Source organism: Pholis gunnellus (assembly GCF_910591455.1).
Source record: "Pholis gunnellus genome assembly, chromosome: 12".
Lineage (NCBI taxonomy): Eukaryota > Metazoa > Chordata > Actinopteri > Perciformes > Pholidae > Pholis > Pholis gunnellus.
Genome location: NC_136539.1, coordinates 19889806 through 19907747, shown reverse-complemented (window position 1 = coordinate 19907747; position 17942 = coordinate 19889806). Strand labels below are relative to the sequence as shown.

General features: G+C 42.3%; 1 protein-coding gene across 1 annotated transcript; it reads left to right on the top strand.

Annotated features, from left to right (window-relative positions):
• Positions 1–15848: 15848 nt before the first annotated feature.
• Positions 15849–17688, top strand: LOC306704450 (ADP-ribosylation factor-like protein 4C). The gene has a single exon (XM_079170810.1). The coding sequence runs from the start codon at positions 16381–16383 to the stop codon at positions 16957–16959; it is 579 nt and encodes a 192-aa protein (XP_079026936.1). The 5' UTR covers positions 15849–16380; the 3' UTR covers positions 16960–17688.
• The last annotated feature ends 254 nt before the right edge of the window (positions 17689–17942 follow it).

The window sequence follows — 17942 nt, the reverse complement described above, 5'->3', positions numbered from 1 at the left end:
CAGCAGAGCTCTCCTGGTGGTAGAAATAATCAGGTTCTTGTCAGAACAAAAATAAAAGCATACAAGCACGCTAGCATCCTTTGTGATACTTTCACACAAGGATGACATCGATGTTTCAAGCACTGTGACTGGATGTCTCTTACATAAATGCACTTTACTAGTCAGCACAGTTCATCCTTTGTGATGATGTTTCAGTCGCAGAAGAGACGTAACGTCAACGGGTACAATTAATGGGACTTTTACTTCTGCAACACTTTCAAACTATAGTTTTCCCGTGTTTCTGCCAACATGGAATGAAAGCAACTTTAGCATGTTAATACAACGTGTTAGTTCACCAAGCTAACAGCACAGCTGAGGCTGATGTAGGAATACAGTCAGTCTGTGAACTGAAGTGTTGGAATTTGATGGTGCTGGATGAAAAGTCACGGTGGATAAACCCAATTGCAACAGCTCTTAGAGGGCTACACATATTCTTATAGAATCTGGAGGCACAATATATAGAGTTATTTGAATTCATCCTCTGGGGATGAATGTCTGCACAAAATGTGGAGGCACTCCATCCAACAGTCTTCAATAAATGTCATTCTGGACTAACCAACGTATATCTTACTCAACCCTTTTGTGCGTTCCCTTACGAATGTCCAACAATACATGTTGGTTTCTGCTAGAAAAGCTATGAATCAGAAGAATAAAACATTATTTTCTGATTGTTTCACGCCACATATAAACACAAACACACCTCACAAGTCAGCAGGAAGGTCAGAGGGCAGGGTCTCTGCAGCCACACACTTCTCGTGGGTCATAAGTGACGATTGAGGGATTATTTCTGTATCAAGCCATGCATTGTGTTTTAGGAAATTGTGGTATATTTAAGTGACAAATAAATCCACACGGACATCTGGTTTCACACGGGACACAAACAGCGTTCTCCTGGGTGAAGGTCTGGTGTTTTTATCATATGACATCATACATTGGATAGATGACCACGCCTGGAGCTTGGCTGAAGAGGTTTTGGTTGCATCACATTGCTGGACATCTTATCAGTGTCTTGACGGGATGAAGAAGAAGCTATTTGGCCATCGATCATGTGACTATAACATCAGATACAGTGTCTCAATCAGAGGGGACAAGGGAAGACCTGCTGCTTCACTGAGGTAATTAAAAGGACTCCTACATAAAACTGTCTGTAACTGTGAGGCTCATTTTCTCCTCCCATTCCTCTCTGCCCTTTTTTTTTGCCTCTCGCTCTCTGTGCCGTCAAAGCAAGCAGACTTTAATTAAATATACAGATTAATGGAGGAGAAAAAAAGAACCAGAGTGGAGTGGAATTAAATACAGCAGAGTATGGGCCGACATGCTTCAAATCCCAGCCAGGAGTGCTGGTAATGAGCTCCCCCAGGGTGACAGGGCTCACAGAACAGCACACAGCTCTGTACTCAGCTTCAAAATCCAGGGATAATCTGTACAAAGAGGGGACTCCGGGGCGGCTCATTCAATATGTTGACTTTTCATTGTCATGTCCAACATGTCCGGGTTGTTAGACTCCCTCGGATTTATCCCCTCTGCTCATTTGGTTTACGGCTTTAGTTTTCAAACAAATACTTTAAACATTCTACTTGCAAATGACGCCGTATCATAAATGACTGGATTATTGTTTAATCCTCATACATACACAAAGGTTTCACTTTGTTGTCAGAATGGAAATTGGAAATTAATAATCTCCCTCTTTCTTTGTGCTTAATTACATTGTTTGCACATGTCCGACCTTTTCATAAAGGATAAAGTCTCGATGTTTCTTGCTCCAGCTCACTGAATGATAGATTTCCATAACGCTGTTTCTAAATTTGGCCTTTTGTGGTGACCAAGCATGAAGCAGGAAATCAAAGTTCCCCAGAAACGCAGGGAGGCCAAGTTGCTTTTCATCTTCCTCAAAACAGAAACCCACGATGTTTATCTTCCTTTTTTGTTTTCACTCCCCACCAGTTACATTATCAGAGGCAATAAATAAACATGTTGCTCCTTTAATGATGGAGTGGAATGTGGGAATGTTATTTAACAGTTTCAAGGTTGATTCAAGAGTCTTAATGGTGCCCGTTTGATTTTCTATACTGTTGGCTTGCTGTTGTTCAAACTGAGAGTGAACTGTGATCTCACTTCGGTTTGAAATGAGAAACAAGAGACAACATATATTTAGCTAAAATCAGACAACACATTGACTATTAATGGTACAATTTCAAAGTCATTAGCAATACTGTATAAATCTAGAGATGTATTAACTTCTAAGGCCTTGCACATCATTTATTGCTCACTTATACTTCCTCACATATCTCATTGTGTGGAGGTGTGGGGGGTCAACCTATAAAACAATTATGAATTCAACTGTCTTGTTACAAAAACAAGCGTTTACATATCATGAATAAGGCTGGTTACTATGATCACACTAATCCATTGTTTGTAAAAACTCACTTTATGAAATGTAATGATTTGGTATATTGTAAAATAATGGAAACAATGTTCAGAGCTAAAGCAAAGTCACTGACAGATTGTGTAAAAAGGTTTATTGACGAGTGTAAATATGATGATTTGAGAGTGTTTGTAAGTTTACTGCACAAAGGAGATGTATTTCTATTGTTGGGGTTAAATTATGGAACAATGCTAACATAAATGTATGTGTATCTCATTTTTGGTTTTCAAAAGGATTGTTTATAAAGCAATTCTTTAGGTTCAGGGTTAGAGTGAATTCAATATATTTGTCTTTTCTTTTTTTATGTTTTCTTATGGGTAACATAACTAATAGTGATGCATTATAGGCATATATAAACATTCTGCTTCTGCCTTTTCAGTCATATTGTTTACTAGATTGTATACAGGCTTTATTTATTGTGTTGTGTGTGATGGCTGAATACAACACATCTGCTACAGAACAAAGTGGTGAGAGAATGAAACCCGGCCGTCTTCTGACACGATGATTGTGGTCTTTTGTTTTTCCATGAGGAGCGAGGGCTCCTTCTGTCAACAACAGTGGCCAAACGTCAGTTAAACTACATCTGAGACTGGCAAAAGCTTTTACATCACTGCCAGCTGAAGGGGAGCTCGGTGTAATTCAAGTCATTTTTTATCATTTTGCTGTCAATTTCACTGTGGCAGCTATCAGCAGCTCCAAGAAAAGGTCAACATCCAGATGAACCACTCAGCCCGAGAGCCTTGGAGACGCTTAATGGAACCATTTTCTTCTCTCTCTAAAATCTGTTTGAACCTCTGCTCTCTTTTCGTCATCTTTTGGGGGTGAGTTCAATAGGTTTTGGCAATATCCAACGAAAACTTGATTAAACTCGTTTATGCTGTTTGGACCGAGGAACCTCTACAGTATGGAAGCAAAGTAAGAACAAACACATGATATAATAGAGGTCTGTCTGTCATATTATAAATCAAAGGGATCAGTCCATCATCTATAGCTAATAAAAATGATTTATGTTGGGCTGGAGCAAAGATGCCTCCATTCACTTCAAGTGAGAGTTGACTTGTGCATGTTCATCCGTCTGGCTCAAATGGGTTATTAATGACAATGAGAGTGAGACAGCGATGCTGCAGCTCATGCTGTGACATTTTCCAGTGAACTCTCACCAACTCTGCAGCTCTACTGAACGTTTGAGCCTCTACCTACTCGTCAGTAAACAGAAGACAGACACCGTTAGAGTCTGGTGAACATATTGGAATACTTGGAAGCTTAAGGGACAGACTTTTTGCCAACACTCACATATATTAATGAGGTGAGTTGCTGCGCAAATGGGCAAATCGTATCAATGTGACGCTCTGCTTGTCCAGCCACATTCCCGACCCTCTGAAGCCGTTTAGGTCCCAATTTCCCCCCAAGGCCTTAAACCCTGAACCCTCAGGGACTTACTGAGTGCGAGAGACTGCGAGGGCTTGAAATAATGTAAATACAAATGGGACAGCACTTTGCTGCAACATATCACGTTGCAATGACAGCGTAAAAAAATATTATGTACAATTGTCAGTATTTATTTTATACTTTTTACTCCCTGATTTGAACGTCTTCCAGGCTCTTTGCTCACAAGATGAGAGGTAAATTCAAATAATCTATTTACTCGTTTTTTGCCAAAACAGCTTCAATGACAACATTTTATGTTTGATGAATAAATCTGTGTAATCTGTGCTTCCATTCGTTTTATTGCATCTGTTTTTATGCTCCATCTTTAATCCTTAATGTTTCTGAGTACATTTTATTTGACAGGCTGAACACACGTGCTGTCCTCTTTGTTTACCTTTTTTACGTTTTTTTTACGTCTCCATGTCTCCACGTCCACACTGGTAACCCCGTGTTTAACGTCACATAGCAATGAATTGTGGGTAATTACCTGAGGCAAAGTCTGCAGAAATGCGGATTTACGGAAAGGTTTCACAAAAGGCTCAAAATGTCTGCGAGAGAGCTCTCAAACACTCGATGATTTGACGGTGGGACGGCACTAAACCTTCACGGACTTTGCGGGAGATCGCCTCAAAGTCTGCGAGTACATGAGTATGGAGATTGGGATTGGGCCATACCCTCAGACTTTTTTGCCATTCCAAATCCTGCAACTTCCATCTGCCCTACAATCACCTCATTCCCTGTCACCTGAGCTTCCCCGCACATCGAACCACCTGCACCTCATTCCCTCGTCAGCCACTCACTACATATACCTGCCCCATTGATTCTCTTGTGTGCCTCATGCCTTAACTTTCTCGCAACTGTAATCCGTCTGTGACCTGTAGCCTGAAAACCTGGAACCTGAAACTTGTAACCTGCCGGTTTTGAACCTCTCCCTAATCTGTTGGACTTTGAATCCCCCCCCCCACCCCTGCCCCGTGGATTTGTTTGCCTGATTTGGACTGCCTCCCTGGTTTTGACTCTTGTGACTCTCAAGTTTAAATCATGGAACTGATCCTGTCTGCCTTCTCTGGTCTGCTTCTAAATCCTTCCTTTGTTACCCGTGTTCACTGGCCGTGACAAACGTCCAGTATTCTTGAGTTGGTCAACAACCTCAAAATATCTCAACAACCATGCGCTGATCAAATTGAAACATGTTCCCCAGAGGATAAACACTAAGTACCTTGGAGGCCACCTCATTTTTTTCCATAGCGTCATCATCATAGTTGTACAGAAGAAATTTTAATATTCAAGAGGAAGACTGATGTTATATTTACTGACCATATTGCTGCTCCTCAGAGGGTAAACCTTAATGACCCCATGATGTTTACTGTTATAAACAAACTTTAATTTGTAGCCTCTGGAAGATGTTATTTTCACCTTTTAAAATATAATCTGGGAATTTGAGATGGGAGAAAAGATGAGACAACTTTGGTTAATTCAAATGGTGGAAGTGAGACGGAGAAACAATCAATATTGCAAATCTCAGGGTGAAAGATGGATTTTTAGAAAAAACATTTCCAGTCCAGACATTTCACTTAAAAGAAAAAACTCAGAAACTCAGACGCTCTGATGTTTCTCTCCGTGTTGCTCTTCACTTTCTATCAATCAGTCAAAGAATATTTTGATCTGTCTTCACCACCAGAGGAGTAAACCGTCTTCTAGTAGCAGCAAACAAACCAAAACTCTGTCGGATTGGAAGCATGAAATCAAGCTGAAAATGCGGTCCTTTCTTTTCTGTTTGATTTGATCGATATGCACATGAATTAACAACAGGTGAATAAAACCGGACACAGCATCCTGCAGCAGGAGTTTGCTGACATGAGCCGAACAGAAGTCTGTTTGTTCTCAGATCAGCTCTCTGATGAGAAAGGTGAGTGAGATCGAAACCTGGCAGGGAGGCCGACTCTCTCTGTGTACTCAGCACCGTCAGCCCCCTCCCCAAATCAAACCCTCCTCTGTTGCTACAGAGTGTGTCTGTGTGTGTGTGTGTGTGTGTGTGACCACAGTCCACTCTCTTAACCCTTTGTGTATCTGTGTGCAGCGAACACACTCAGGTATGAGGGTCCGTGGGGAGATAAGAAGCTCTAACAAACAGGAGCCAGAGCAAAAAGGAGAGACGTTGATGGATGGAGGTCGAGGCCACAGACGGCTCCGTGTTTACATGACACACAGGTGCAACTGAAGGCCAGACAAACACAACATGCTCAGCTGATATTATAAATATCTCTGAACTCATAATGCAGTTTTTATTTGTTTTTATTAAATCCACAAACATGCTTACACGTGCACAAATACATACACCTGTGTATATCCGTACACATTCTGCCTTTCTGTCCTTCCCTCCAGTCACATTCTCACTTGCTCAAACACGTTCATTTTTCCAATCTGTACTTGCCCAACAGATTATTCTTATTCATTCTCATTCTCCTGTCACCTCACTCCCAAACCCAGCCACTCCCCCGTCCCAGTCACCTGACCCTTCCCGCCCAACATGCTCACCTGTTACCACTCTACTCATCAGGCCTGCACACATATATATACCGTATATATATATATATATATATATATATATATATATATATATATATAAGCCCCTTTGCCTAAGTTTGTCCTTAATGCTTTGTTACCTCAATCAAGAAGGTTATGTTTTTTAGTTTTTGTCAGAAGGATTAGGGAAAAACTCTCGGCCTGAATGTCATGAAACATGGCGTAAGAGTGTAGCACGGGCCAAGAGAGAGCCCGTTATCTTTGTGGAGGTCTACGCTGTCTGACTGCCTCTCTCCCTGAACCCTGTGACAACATATTATCATTAATGGAAAAACAGGACTAAAAGCAGCCTCACACCAAGCATGGACATTTATGAAAGAAATGATTTGCATGCACACCCATGTGCAACATTTATGCGAGAGGAAAAAACATTCATACCGACCTTTTATTTCAGCCGATTTCCATCTGAGGAAATATGTTTGACCAATGAAATCCTTTCTTCCAAGTGATGTCATACCTCGAAGGTAGCTGGCTTCCAAAATGGGGCAATAACTTAAACTACCTCAACAACCAAATAAAGAACAATATATGGCTCCAGGTCACATAGAAATGAGACCAAAAGCCGTAAAATGAAACCAGAGAAGAACACAGTCAGCCTTGTCGAGGTGCGACATTTTGTTGTTTCATCCACGACCACCTCCTTCTGTGGGCTTTGTGGTTCAATAACAAGCCAAATTACTTCCACCTTCGCTCCCGACGGACGTGAGTCATAATTATGGCTGCTTTAATTATTGCAGCGGGCATTTATTATATTATCCTTCTAGCTGGATTCATGCTTTCAGAATGTCAAATGGCCTTGGTAGCATTTAAGTCACTGACCACCAAGTCTTTACAGAGAAGTGCTTTTCAGTGCTGGAGGAAATGCAGAGCATCGATTAGCTGCATGAGTCCCCAGAGACAAGTGGTTTGGACTTTTGTTGAATTTTCAGGATTTGCTGGTGAGCACAGGCTTTGAAGGTAAACCTGGAAAGAAGCCAAATGACTTTTCCAGCCTTCAGAGTGCCAGGATGATGGACAGAATACATCCTTTTTTACTGGCGACTGGGGTCCAACAGATACCAGCTCACTGATGATGGCCTTGTCTCCCCCCCCCCGCCCTCTTATTTTTCTCTCCTCAACAGCAGACCGTGGGTGACGTTAGCCGTTTGTCTCCTAGGAAACCTCATCGGTTTGAAACCTACTTGGTTTCAAGGAGGATAGGTTTGCCAGAGATAAGGACATTTCATCAGCATTACACTGCAGACCAGCTAAAGAAAACTCTGCCTTTTTTATCAGCAGAGAGCAACAGAACTGAACGTTTCACCATCAATCTTGATTTCTTATATTAAACTTACTCCCACGATCTCAGTGTGGCATTAGAATTTAGAAATCACATGCAGTTTGCAGCACTGATTTAAGTCTCGAGTCTATTTATAGTATTTTCCTTCAGTATGAACAGCAGCTAAAGTAACAAACAGAATCAAATATTACAGAGTTTCTTCATGGTGTTGTCTAAAAACATGAATTAATGTCTGGAAGCTAAAATTGTGTCTCCTCTGCAGGCTCCTTGGACTCTTTTTCAATGTACACCAACACAGAGGGAGGTTTTTTATTTTTAATGCTTTCCAGCAAGACGGAGACTGTTAGCAAAGGTTTTATGGTTAAAAACAGCATGACTGCATAATAATAGGAAGTATTTTTATTTATATTTGCAGCTGAAGCGAAGCTCTAACTCAGCACACTGCTGCTTCTCTTCCTTCAATTCATCCTGAGCGTTGTTCCCGGGCACTCACATCCACTTCAGGGTTGTTTTTTCAATCAGCAGATAATAGATCATCTCTGGTGCACACCCCCCTTTCGCCACTTTCTGTCTCGCCCACATCCTCCTCTTCCTCCGTCTCACTCATTATGATCCATTTCAGGAGTCGGTAAACACCCAGCGCTGATGCGTTCAACAGGCCACAAACAAAACTGTTTTATTAATTTGAGCTGCTGGAGGAGGCGGAGCGACCGCCGCGCCAACAAAACACTCGAGTAACAAAACAAAAAAAAACGGTGCCATGGAAACCTCAGGAGCACAGTATGCACATCTCCATGGCAACCTTTTGTGCGCTTGTGTGTGAGAGAGAGACAGTAGGGGAGAAAGAAAAGGGAGAAAGAAAAGAGAGAGGGGTAATGACTGAGAGACATCAAGACAAAAGACTGTCAGAAGTACAACACATATATTTACAGTCAGTCAGCTCACACTTCATCTCTCTGACTGCGGCTTCCAGGAGATGAATAATGTGAGAGCTGAGGGGCAACAAAGGGAAACAACAACACAGTTTCCTCTTCTCAAAGGCATCGTGTCACTTTGCGTTTTTTTTCCTCCTCTGCTCCAGTTTTACTCGTTACTTCTTTGAGGATCAGTTCACCCAAATTAGAAGCCTGCAACGAAAGATGTTTCGCAACTCTGTAAAATGTCAGAGTGACACGGTTTGTGGTGGGAGATGTTGCAGCTCATGGCAGCAGGGTTTCTGCCACTTTTTGGTAAAGTATATCAACAACTGTTGGATGAATTGTCGTGACATTTTGTACAGACAGTCGTGGTCTGGAGACAATGAAGCATACAGAGTGGCAGAAGTCTCAGCACAATGCCCCCCCCCCCCCCCCCCCCCAAAACTATCTGCATGGATACCACCAGAGAGAAATGGGAAGACAAATAATTTTGGGTGAATTACCTCTTTAACTTATGTTAATACTTGACAGTTAAAAGACAAGCGATTTAAAACCACCTCTGTGTATCACAGCCTGATATATCTTCTTCCTCTTTGCCACAGAAATCCATTGTTATCCAAAAACAATTAAAAACACATCAGTGGGCCTCAGTGTTGCACCGGGTGATATATTGCATCATTACCATGAATATACTCACTGCAGTTTATTCTGCCTCAATCCCACACACAGTCCTGTTGACACAAATACTCACTAGACTAGTGAGTATTAATCACCACAAGTGCATTAATCAACCACTGAAAATAGTCCCTAAAAAATGCACTTTTTTTTTTTTTTTTTTTTTGATAAAAACTACAGTAACAGCTGTTTCAGAAGTCAAAGTATTCAGAGACCAGACTTTTCCTTAAAGGTGTTTTTGTGCTCATAACGCTCATCTTACTTGTTCCTCTTTGTCTGTTTAAAGGCTAAACTGAAACATGTCATTGAGTAAGATTTGGTTTGCCAAAATAAAACTGTGAATTAACCATTTTACTGAGTTGACAGATTGTCCCTTCAGACTCCCAGAGACACTGCTGTAACCTGCAGCTTATGCATTTTTCAATCAGAGTTTCTCATTTGCATCCGACAGAAGGTGTTAATGAACGGAGCTCACTGCTGTGCGTACGAGGCTGCCCACTGGGTCTCCATCTCTGCAAACAATCACAGACGACTTTGACCTCGTTCTGCAGCGATACGACTCGGTGACGTCGGTGCTGTGTTTCAAAACAGGCCATTTCTCCTCACAGAGGTGATGAATTCCTGCCCTGTGCTGCGTGCAGATGTTTGTTGAACGAGTTCAGAGGTCAACAGGTGGTGTTCTGTTGAAAGAGCAGCGCGTAGACTTCACCTCCCTCTGCTGTTTGGACCTTCACAGGATCCACCTAAAGGCTGAAATGCAATCTGAAAATTGTTTCCCAACAAATTTGGAGCGGTGAGAATTACACATTAGCTTGTTGGGTTTGGCATTTAAAAGCATGTAGTCCACATATAATTTCAGTGCGTTTACCACCTGGGTTTTATCTTGTCCAAAAACACATTTTGACACTTTCAGAGGATTCATTCTAATAACTTTGGTGCCCTCAGTTTTCATCTGGTGCAAAAAGCAGGTCACAGATTTCACCTAATGGATGTGGTTGATGGTTCCCAGAAGATGAATCCTAATGACTTTGGCGATCCCCTGACGTTTCCTCTAGTGCCACCATGAGGTTGACGTTTGTGGTTCTTGTAAAATAGCAGGCTCCTCTCATACAGCGCTCGTCACTATACCTACAAAAATGCATGCGCTGTAATTCGCAGATATCCCATGAAATCAATTGGGATCTGTTACACAAACCGTTGTATGAGGACACATTAGAAATAGTATTTCATTTTGCCTCCTCTGGGCTGTGATCCGTCTAAAGTACAGCACTGTATGATATACTACATTTAATATGATATGCCTGGTAGTCTGTTTCTTTGCAAACAAACAGAAAAACAACACTCCGCCACCATCAAAAGCACTTGAGTTGAGATGTGAAGCCTGAAAGTAGAATTCCGGCCATCTTTCTATCCCTTTGATACTGCCACACCACTCTCTCTTTTTATCTGAAGGGCTTCTAGTCTGGATGCTTTCTTTAGGGACGTGAACCAGTCCTGTCAGCTTCCATTATACCTCGACCCTCAACACAGGCTGTTGCAGGCACATGTGAAACGCAGAGTGATGCTTTATATTTCCCCAAAGCAGGCTGAATGAGCCATTAAAGACGGAGCTCAGTGGTCTATCAGGCTGCATAACGCAAGACCTGCAGTACACCTCCAGCAGCAGCAATCAACCTGTTCCATCAGAAACCTCCTGCAGGCAGAGACATGTCCATTCAGCTGAGGATGGAAATAATGTGTTGGTCTTCAGCACCAGGTGAAAAAAAATCCTTTATTTCTTTTGTTTGACACCAAGAATACATATACAAATTCGGTTCATGTTAAAGCCACAATCAGAATTTTCTTCGGAGGGTGCTTTCTGTGTGGAGTTTGCATTTTCTCTTTAACTTTTTTAGGTAAAATGGCAAACGTCTGGACATGAACCGGTGTGTCCTCAGACCCGAGCACCTACGGCTGTCAGACGCTACACCAGCTTTATGCAGGATTTCAAGAGGACAAAGAAACCGAATGTGTCTGCTGTGTTTTTGACTTGTGCCTGTGACCTTGCTGGGAAAGCCTCCCCTCCTCCGATTGTTCATGGTTAGCTTAGGGACGATTACGCCTCCTGATATTTTTTTTCATTGGCAGAGTTTTTAGTGAAATCTGACTTCCTGATTGAAGTGTGAGCTCAGCCCTGAAAACCACAGGCCCTCAAGTCATTTGACATGATTTCACAGGCAAAGACCTCAGTTGCATCACTCATCTTTCATGGCTGCTGCGGTCCAATTTTCTATGGCCTTCCTGACAGAATTAGAGAAAAACATATTCAGAAAACACTTCAAAGTCACGAGCGATGTCTGAATGTGATATCAGGATTGCGATAAGCTGCAGATCAGACTTCACAGTCTTCATTAGCCAACAGCAGACAGTTCTGACACGAACTCCGTTTTCTCGTTGTCCTTGAGAATAACGCCAACATTAACTTTTACTTCTTCAGTTATTCGTTCATAAATAACGCGACATTAAGGATGCAGCATCCCGGCTACACTTTTATTACAAAATGACATTAATAATGGTCAGCGTTGTTTGTGTGGTGCGGCGCTCTTGTTAGCCCGCTTGCTTTTCAGAGAGAGATTTAGCGATCTGCTAGTGCTACGACCATATGTGCTACGTTCGGATTAATAAACATACTCTTTCATTTTGAAACAGTAGCCTCGTGCTGTTGTTTTTATTTATTTTATGGTAATTTTTGACAGTCACCTCAGTCCCTTCATCCTGGCGCCTGGTCTGGGTGTCGGAACATCATACATCAGCAATAAAGGCCTCTGTCTGTTTCAATGCATAATATCATTCATTTGAAAACAGCCCTCCTTTCACGGGCTATTTGTGACATACGTGAATGTTTAATATCTTCAGACAACACTAAAACGGGAGCATAGGATTCACATAGCCGTTCATGGAGCGGTAGCTGGTTTGAGGAGGAGAGGGATTTTGACACACGAGGCTTCTGAAGCTGAGGGATCATCAGGTAAACGTGCCCATACGGATGCAAACCACCTCCACCAGCAGATTAGAAAACTCCCGCATGAAGGTGCTTCTCGGAAACCTGCCTGATAATGTGAATAATTTATGGTTTTGAATATTTGGTTAATACACATGCGGGCCCTTTGGCAGGAGGCAGTTTTAGATCCACAAATGTTCCTCAGTAGTGGAGCCATCGTGATGATAGAAACAATCTCTTTGACTGAAACAAATCTCACTGAGTGGAGCCAATTGAACCCATGTTTGTAGCTCAGCTCCCTCGTAAGGAATTGACTTTTCTTTCTCATTTCTGCTGCAAAATTTCACCAAAAATTGTTAAATTAGATGCTTACAAATTGTACTAATCACTGTCCTTTTCATGCTAAACATTACATACCATTAGCATGCTAACGCTAACATTAGTTTGATCTATCTAACAATTAAGTTAAGATTTTAATTGATAGTTTAAAACTTTTTTATCACACAGTTTTCGGATATTAAACATTTGTTTGATATTTTACTGATATTTTTATTGGATTCGACTGATATTTTAGGATTATTTACTATTGTTTGTTGGATATTTTAATATTATCTAATGTTTTAACTTTTTTAACAGAGGTTTTTACAGGCTTACAGTAAAGACCGAATGTGCATTTTCTTTCTGAATGCTTACAATTAAGTCCTCTCCCTTTTGCAAGCTAGCTGCTGCTCCAACAAAAACATAATGATAGGCCTTATGAACTATCCAAAATGTTTCCAACAGATGACAGGCTGAACTGTACGAGCATTCTGATTAGAGAGGGCTGGTTCTCAGCCAAACCAGTATCATGGTAGAAGAACAGTTTGGGCTCATGGGGGGAAATACCAGACACACATTTAGCCTCAGCTTATAGGCATTTACCTGCTTGTATTTTAATTAAAAGGATATTATTTGATATAATTTAGATGAGAATAGACACCGGTCACAGGAGGGTTAGTTTGCTTTGACCTCCACATCATGTGTGTGGGTGGTTGGTGAATGGCTCCTCTGTGCCCTTGTAGCAATATCCAACAATAACGATATGAGAAAAGAGATCTAGAATCATATTTCAGGGTAAATGGAGTTTATTTATGTTTATCCTCCAGTACAGCCCCGGTAATGACATCCCTGGAAAGGAATCTGGCTTCTGGGAATGGACGCAGTCAGAGGAGGGCTCTCACATCTACCGTAAAATGGATGTGTGTGTGTGTGTGTTTGTGTGTGTGTGTGTGTGTGTCTGCGCATTTATTTAGAGAGAAGAGGAGGTTGGTGGAGAGGTGCTCCTGCTGGTATCCACACTTGGAATAGTGATGAAGGAGAAATTGAAGAGACTGAAGACGTGTGTGCACATGTACACTGACTGTTTGTAACAGGTAACAGCTACTTCCTGGAACTATATGTGTGTGTTTGTGTGTGTGTGTGTGTGTGTGTGTGTGTGTTATGAACATGCTCAGACCTCTCTCTTTATTTATTTAGATTATATCACCACACTGAGCTGCTGAACTCCCTGCCGTCTGGACGGACTCTCCTTTGGTGCACATAAAAGAGGGAATGAGCAGAAACTCGAGATTAAAGATCACATTTTATCTCAGCCCCAGTAACTGTTGTGGTGAAACAAAAACATCTGACTGTTGGCCGTGAGAGATAAGCAAAGTTTGCCATCTGGTGGATGAAAGTAGTACAGCATATCATAAACTGTATCCTGCTAATCAGATGGCAGATTTTTGTTTTTTGAGGAACAATCATAATTGAGGAGTGATCGTGCATTATTAGAATACACGATTCTGGCCTGTATTCTTTCCTTGCTTTGCTAAAAGCCATTACCAGTGGAGTAAAGTACAATGAGTATTGCGCTTACAGGTGTTAAATTAGATGTTCAGAGCATTGATAAAGCACAAAACTAGTAATGTCTACCTCTGTGCTTATTTGGCGGTTACAGTCCTCTACAGAAGCGTAGAGGACTGTAACCTCGATGACCTCGCAGTATATAGAGTTTATATATTTTAGAATTTGCTTTGGCAACATGAATATGCTGTTGACACACTGGTGTACCTCTTATAATATTCCAAGGTATGTATTCTAAATGCTTCTTATATTGGAGTATTTCTACATGTGATATTGATTATTTTACTTAAGTAAAATACTTAGCTCGGTATTTCTTTCCACCACTGACCATAATTACTCAGGTGCACTGGGGCTTCAACTAACTCTTACTTCCATTATTGATTATTTAGCGACATTTGTTTTCAATTAATTGATCATTGTTGTCCCTGATTCTAGCTGTATTTATATTTATGTTTAAGTACAATGAGAGCAACAAAAGATTGAATGAAGTTCTTGGTATGCAAATTAAAATCTGGCCAATATAGCAGATCCTGATTCTGATGAAATCTGTTGGTCTAAAATGCGTTCTCACAGCCCAAAGTGATGTCTTAGTTCTGTCTACGGTAATGTTTTCTGTGCTCGTCATCTTAGTTTAGTTTGTTAACATGCCAACATTTGCTACGTAGCCCTAAACACTAGAGTTATTATATTCATTCTGAGGGGAACATGAATGTCTGAACTACATTCCAATCGATCGCTACAACTTCATGATGAGGAAAGCCCCCACTAGTGGGTGTGCAGGGCCTTTAAATGGTGAATGTCAATACAACCAACATTCAATATATGTAGAGCTCCTCTCAAATACAATAAACAGCCTCACGAGATCCTGCATCTCATCCATCAGTGTGCAGTTGGCATGTGGGAAGAGCTTTTTATTTGGTGTTTGTGTGTAAATTTGTGATGCAAAAATACCATTTTCAGAAGAGTTTGTATAGTTTGGAATGAAGCGTTGGCTTTTGCAAGAGATGTAAGATATTTTGTTTACATGTTTATTTTCTATTTTTGACAAAGAGTAGCCTAGTTTAAAAAACTCTCCTTAGCAATTAAAAACAACAACTGTACGTCACCAGAGCCTGTGCATCCTTCGTCCTTCATGTTCTTGCACATTTGTACCAGAAGGGGGCGCAGCTGGCCATGACTTTTCCTAGACGATCACCATGAACAGATAATAACACAACAGTGTATTTACGACGTAGGAAAAAAAGGGTGTAACTGCTTCATGTTTTATTACATTCATACATTTTTCTTTGTTTTATTTTGTGACGGAAAGAAAATTCAAGCCTATAGAATTAAGAAAATAATATACTTCAATCAGCTTGAAGCTTCAACTATTTATGGCGCAGTTTACGTTAATTTTATTCAAGACAAAGATCTCCGACAATATGTTGTTTTGAACCCAAACGCTGCACGTGAAGTTTGTACCAGCGGTGTTTGTGCATCTATAGGAGCCGGATCACCACAGCAGCTCGTGAGGACGCGCGCTGCCTCATTGGCACATGTCCCAGGCGGGGTGGAGCGTAGCGGGGCCGCCTCTTGTTTTGCGGTCTTGTTTTGTCAGCCTCTCAACAGACAGAGCAGCCGCAGCAGGTCGTCAGGAGAGCAGCGTCCGACACGAACCGGTGAACGAATCGGTGGACGTTATTTTCCCCGGTTCGACCCTCAGGAGCAGGGCGCAGTCACAAGCCTGAGAGGTGAATCTGTTCGTGCGCAGCTTCCAGAGGGTGTGTTTTGATCCTGCGGAGGACTGAAGCAGAGGACACAGAAGGTGTTCTTAAGGCTGGATAAAGGTTTGTGATCATCGTTGTCCTTCACGGCGCTGACACCGTCCACGCTGTCCTGAAGGAGACGTTTAACTGTGGAGCGTGTTCGTGGCCGAATGGATGCGAGTGCGTGAGGAGAATACTAATGAACGGCGCGCTGCGTCCTGCCGAGGCGCACCGCGTCCCCCGCTGCTGCTGAGGGCCACAGCAGAGCCGATCAGTCATCCGGAGCGCACCGGGGCCTGCGCACCACCCCAGTCTCCCCACGGGAATTAATGAGCGGGATCTGAGCACCGGATCCGTTTTATCTCCTGGATAAAAAAACAACAACAACAACCTCCAGCAGCTGCAGAAAGAAAAACGCCAAAATGGGCAACAGCTTCTCCAACATCTCTGCCTTCCAGTCTCTTCACATAGTCATGCTGGGCTTGGACTCTGCTGGGAAGACCACAGTCCTCTACAGACTCAAATTCAACGAGTTTGTCAACACGGTTCCCACCATCGGGTTCAACACGGAGAAGATCAAGCTGAGTAACGGCACCGCGAAGGGCATCAGTTGTCATTTCTGGGACGTGGGGGGCCAAGAGAAGCTGAGGCCCCTGTGGAAGTCCTACAGTCGGTGCACCGATGGGATAATCTATGTCGTGGACTCTGTGGACGTTGACAGGCTGGAGGAGGCCAAGACTGAACTGCACAAAGTCACCAAGTTCGCGGAGAACCAGGGCACGCCGCTGCTGGTCATCGCCAACAAGCAGGACCTGCCCAAATCTCTTCCAGTGGCGGACATTGAGAAGCAGCTGGCTCTGCACGAGCTCAGCCCCTCCACCACCTATCACATCCAACCTGCATGTGCTATAATAGGCGAGGGGCTACACGAGGGTATGGACAAGCTGTACGAAATGATACTGAAGAGGAGGAAATCACTAAAACAGAAGAAGAAGCGATAACAGCTGCTGATTCTGTGGAAAGTATTTTAGTCTAATTAACTGTAAGGAATCCGGGTTCTGCCAGTGTTGCCCTAAACAGGTTTACTTTGCAGTGTTTTTTTGTTTTTGTTTTTCACATCCTCATCCTGGATTAAAGCTGTTCAACGCTGTGAAGCCCTGCTGAGTGCATCATTCAGCACACAGGAGGCTGTATCAGAGGCTGCAGGATATAGAATACATAATAACCAAAAAAGACAAATATAGAAAAGAAACTTGAAATGACTCTCTGGATCTACAGCATGGAGGAAGAGACGCGGGCTGGCCCGTTCTTCTGCTGCTTTGTCGTGGACTTTGAACACAGTTTGACCCTGAAGAAGAAGCTCCTCTGCTGTAGTTCACCGAGGACTGTTATGGCACAGTAGTTTTCATTTCCACCCACAGGAGGTCTACTGTGGGGACACACGTTTGATTTTGCACGTGGCTCGGGTCACTTGTGCCCCCTGCTCTTTTTTTTGATTTGGAGGACAGACATCTGTAGTTTCAGTCTGGATGTCATGCTGACTGTTTCTTTGGGAGCATTGAAGTAGCCTTTCCTCTGCGTGGTGGACTGAGGACAGAGTGTCCACTACTTTGCACTTTTCATTTCCTAACAAAACAGTAGAGAACTACACTGTATTAATAGAGGAGCCAATCCAGGTGGTTTATGTACTAAGAAGCCAAAATTGAAGTATTTTTTGAATATTAAAAAGATTTAAAATCCATGATTTGGGTGACTGTTTTTCATTCACATGTTACAGGTTACACAGACAGCTTGGCATGATAAAAAAAAAAAAACTGTGAACTGTTGACCTGATTCATTTCTCTACCTAGATGCTCACAGGTGTGGATCAAAGGGAAAAGGGTCAAAGGTCCCAGAGTTCAGAGAGCCTGCAGAAGGTTAAATGAGAGAAAAGCCTTCTGAAGTTTAAGGTGTTAATGAAAGGCCCGGCGCACAGATTTCTGTT

Excerpts from the sequence above, each read along its gene's own strand:
- LOC306704450 (XM_079170810.1), top strand. The coding sequence starts at position 16,381 with ATGGGCAACAGCTTCTCCAACATCTCTGCCTTCCAGTCTCTTCACATA.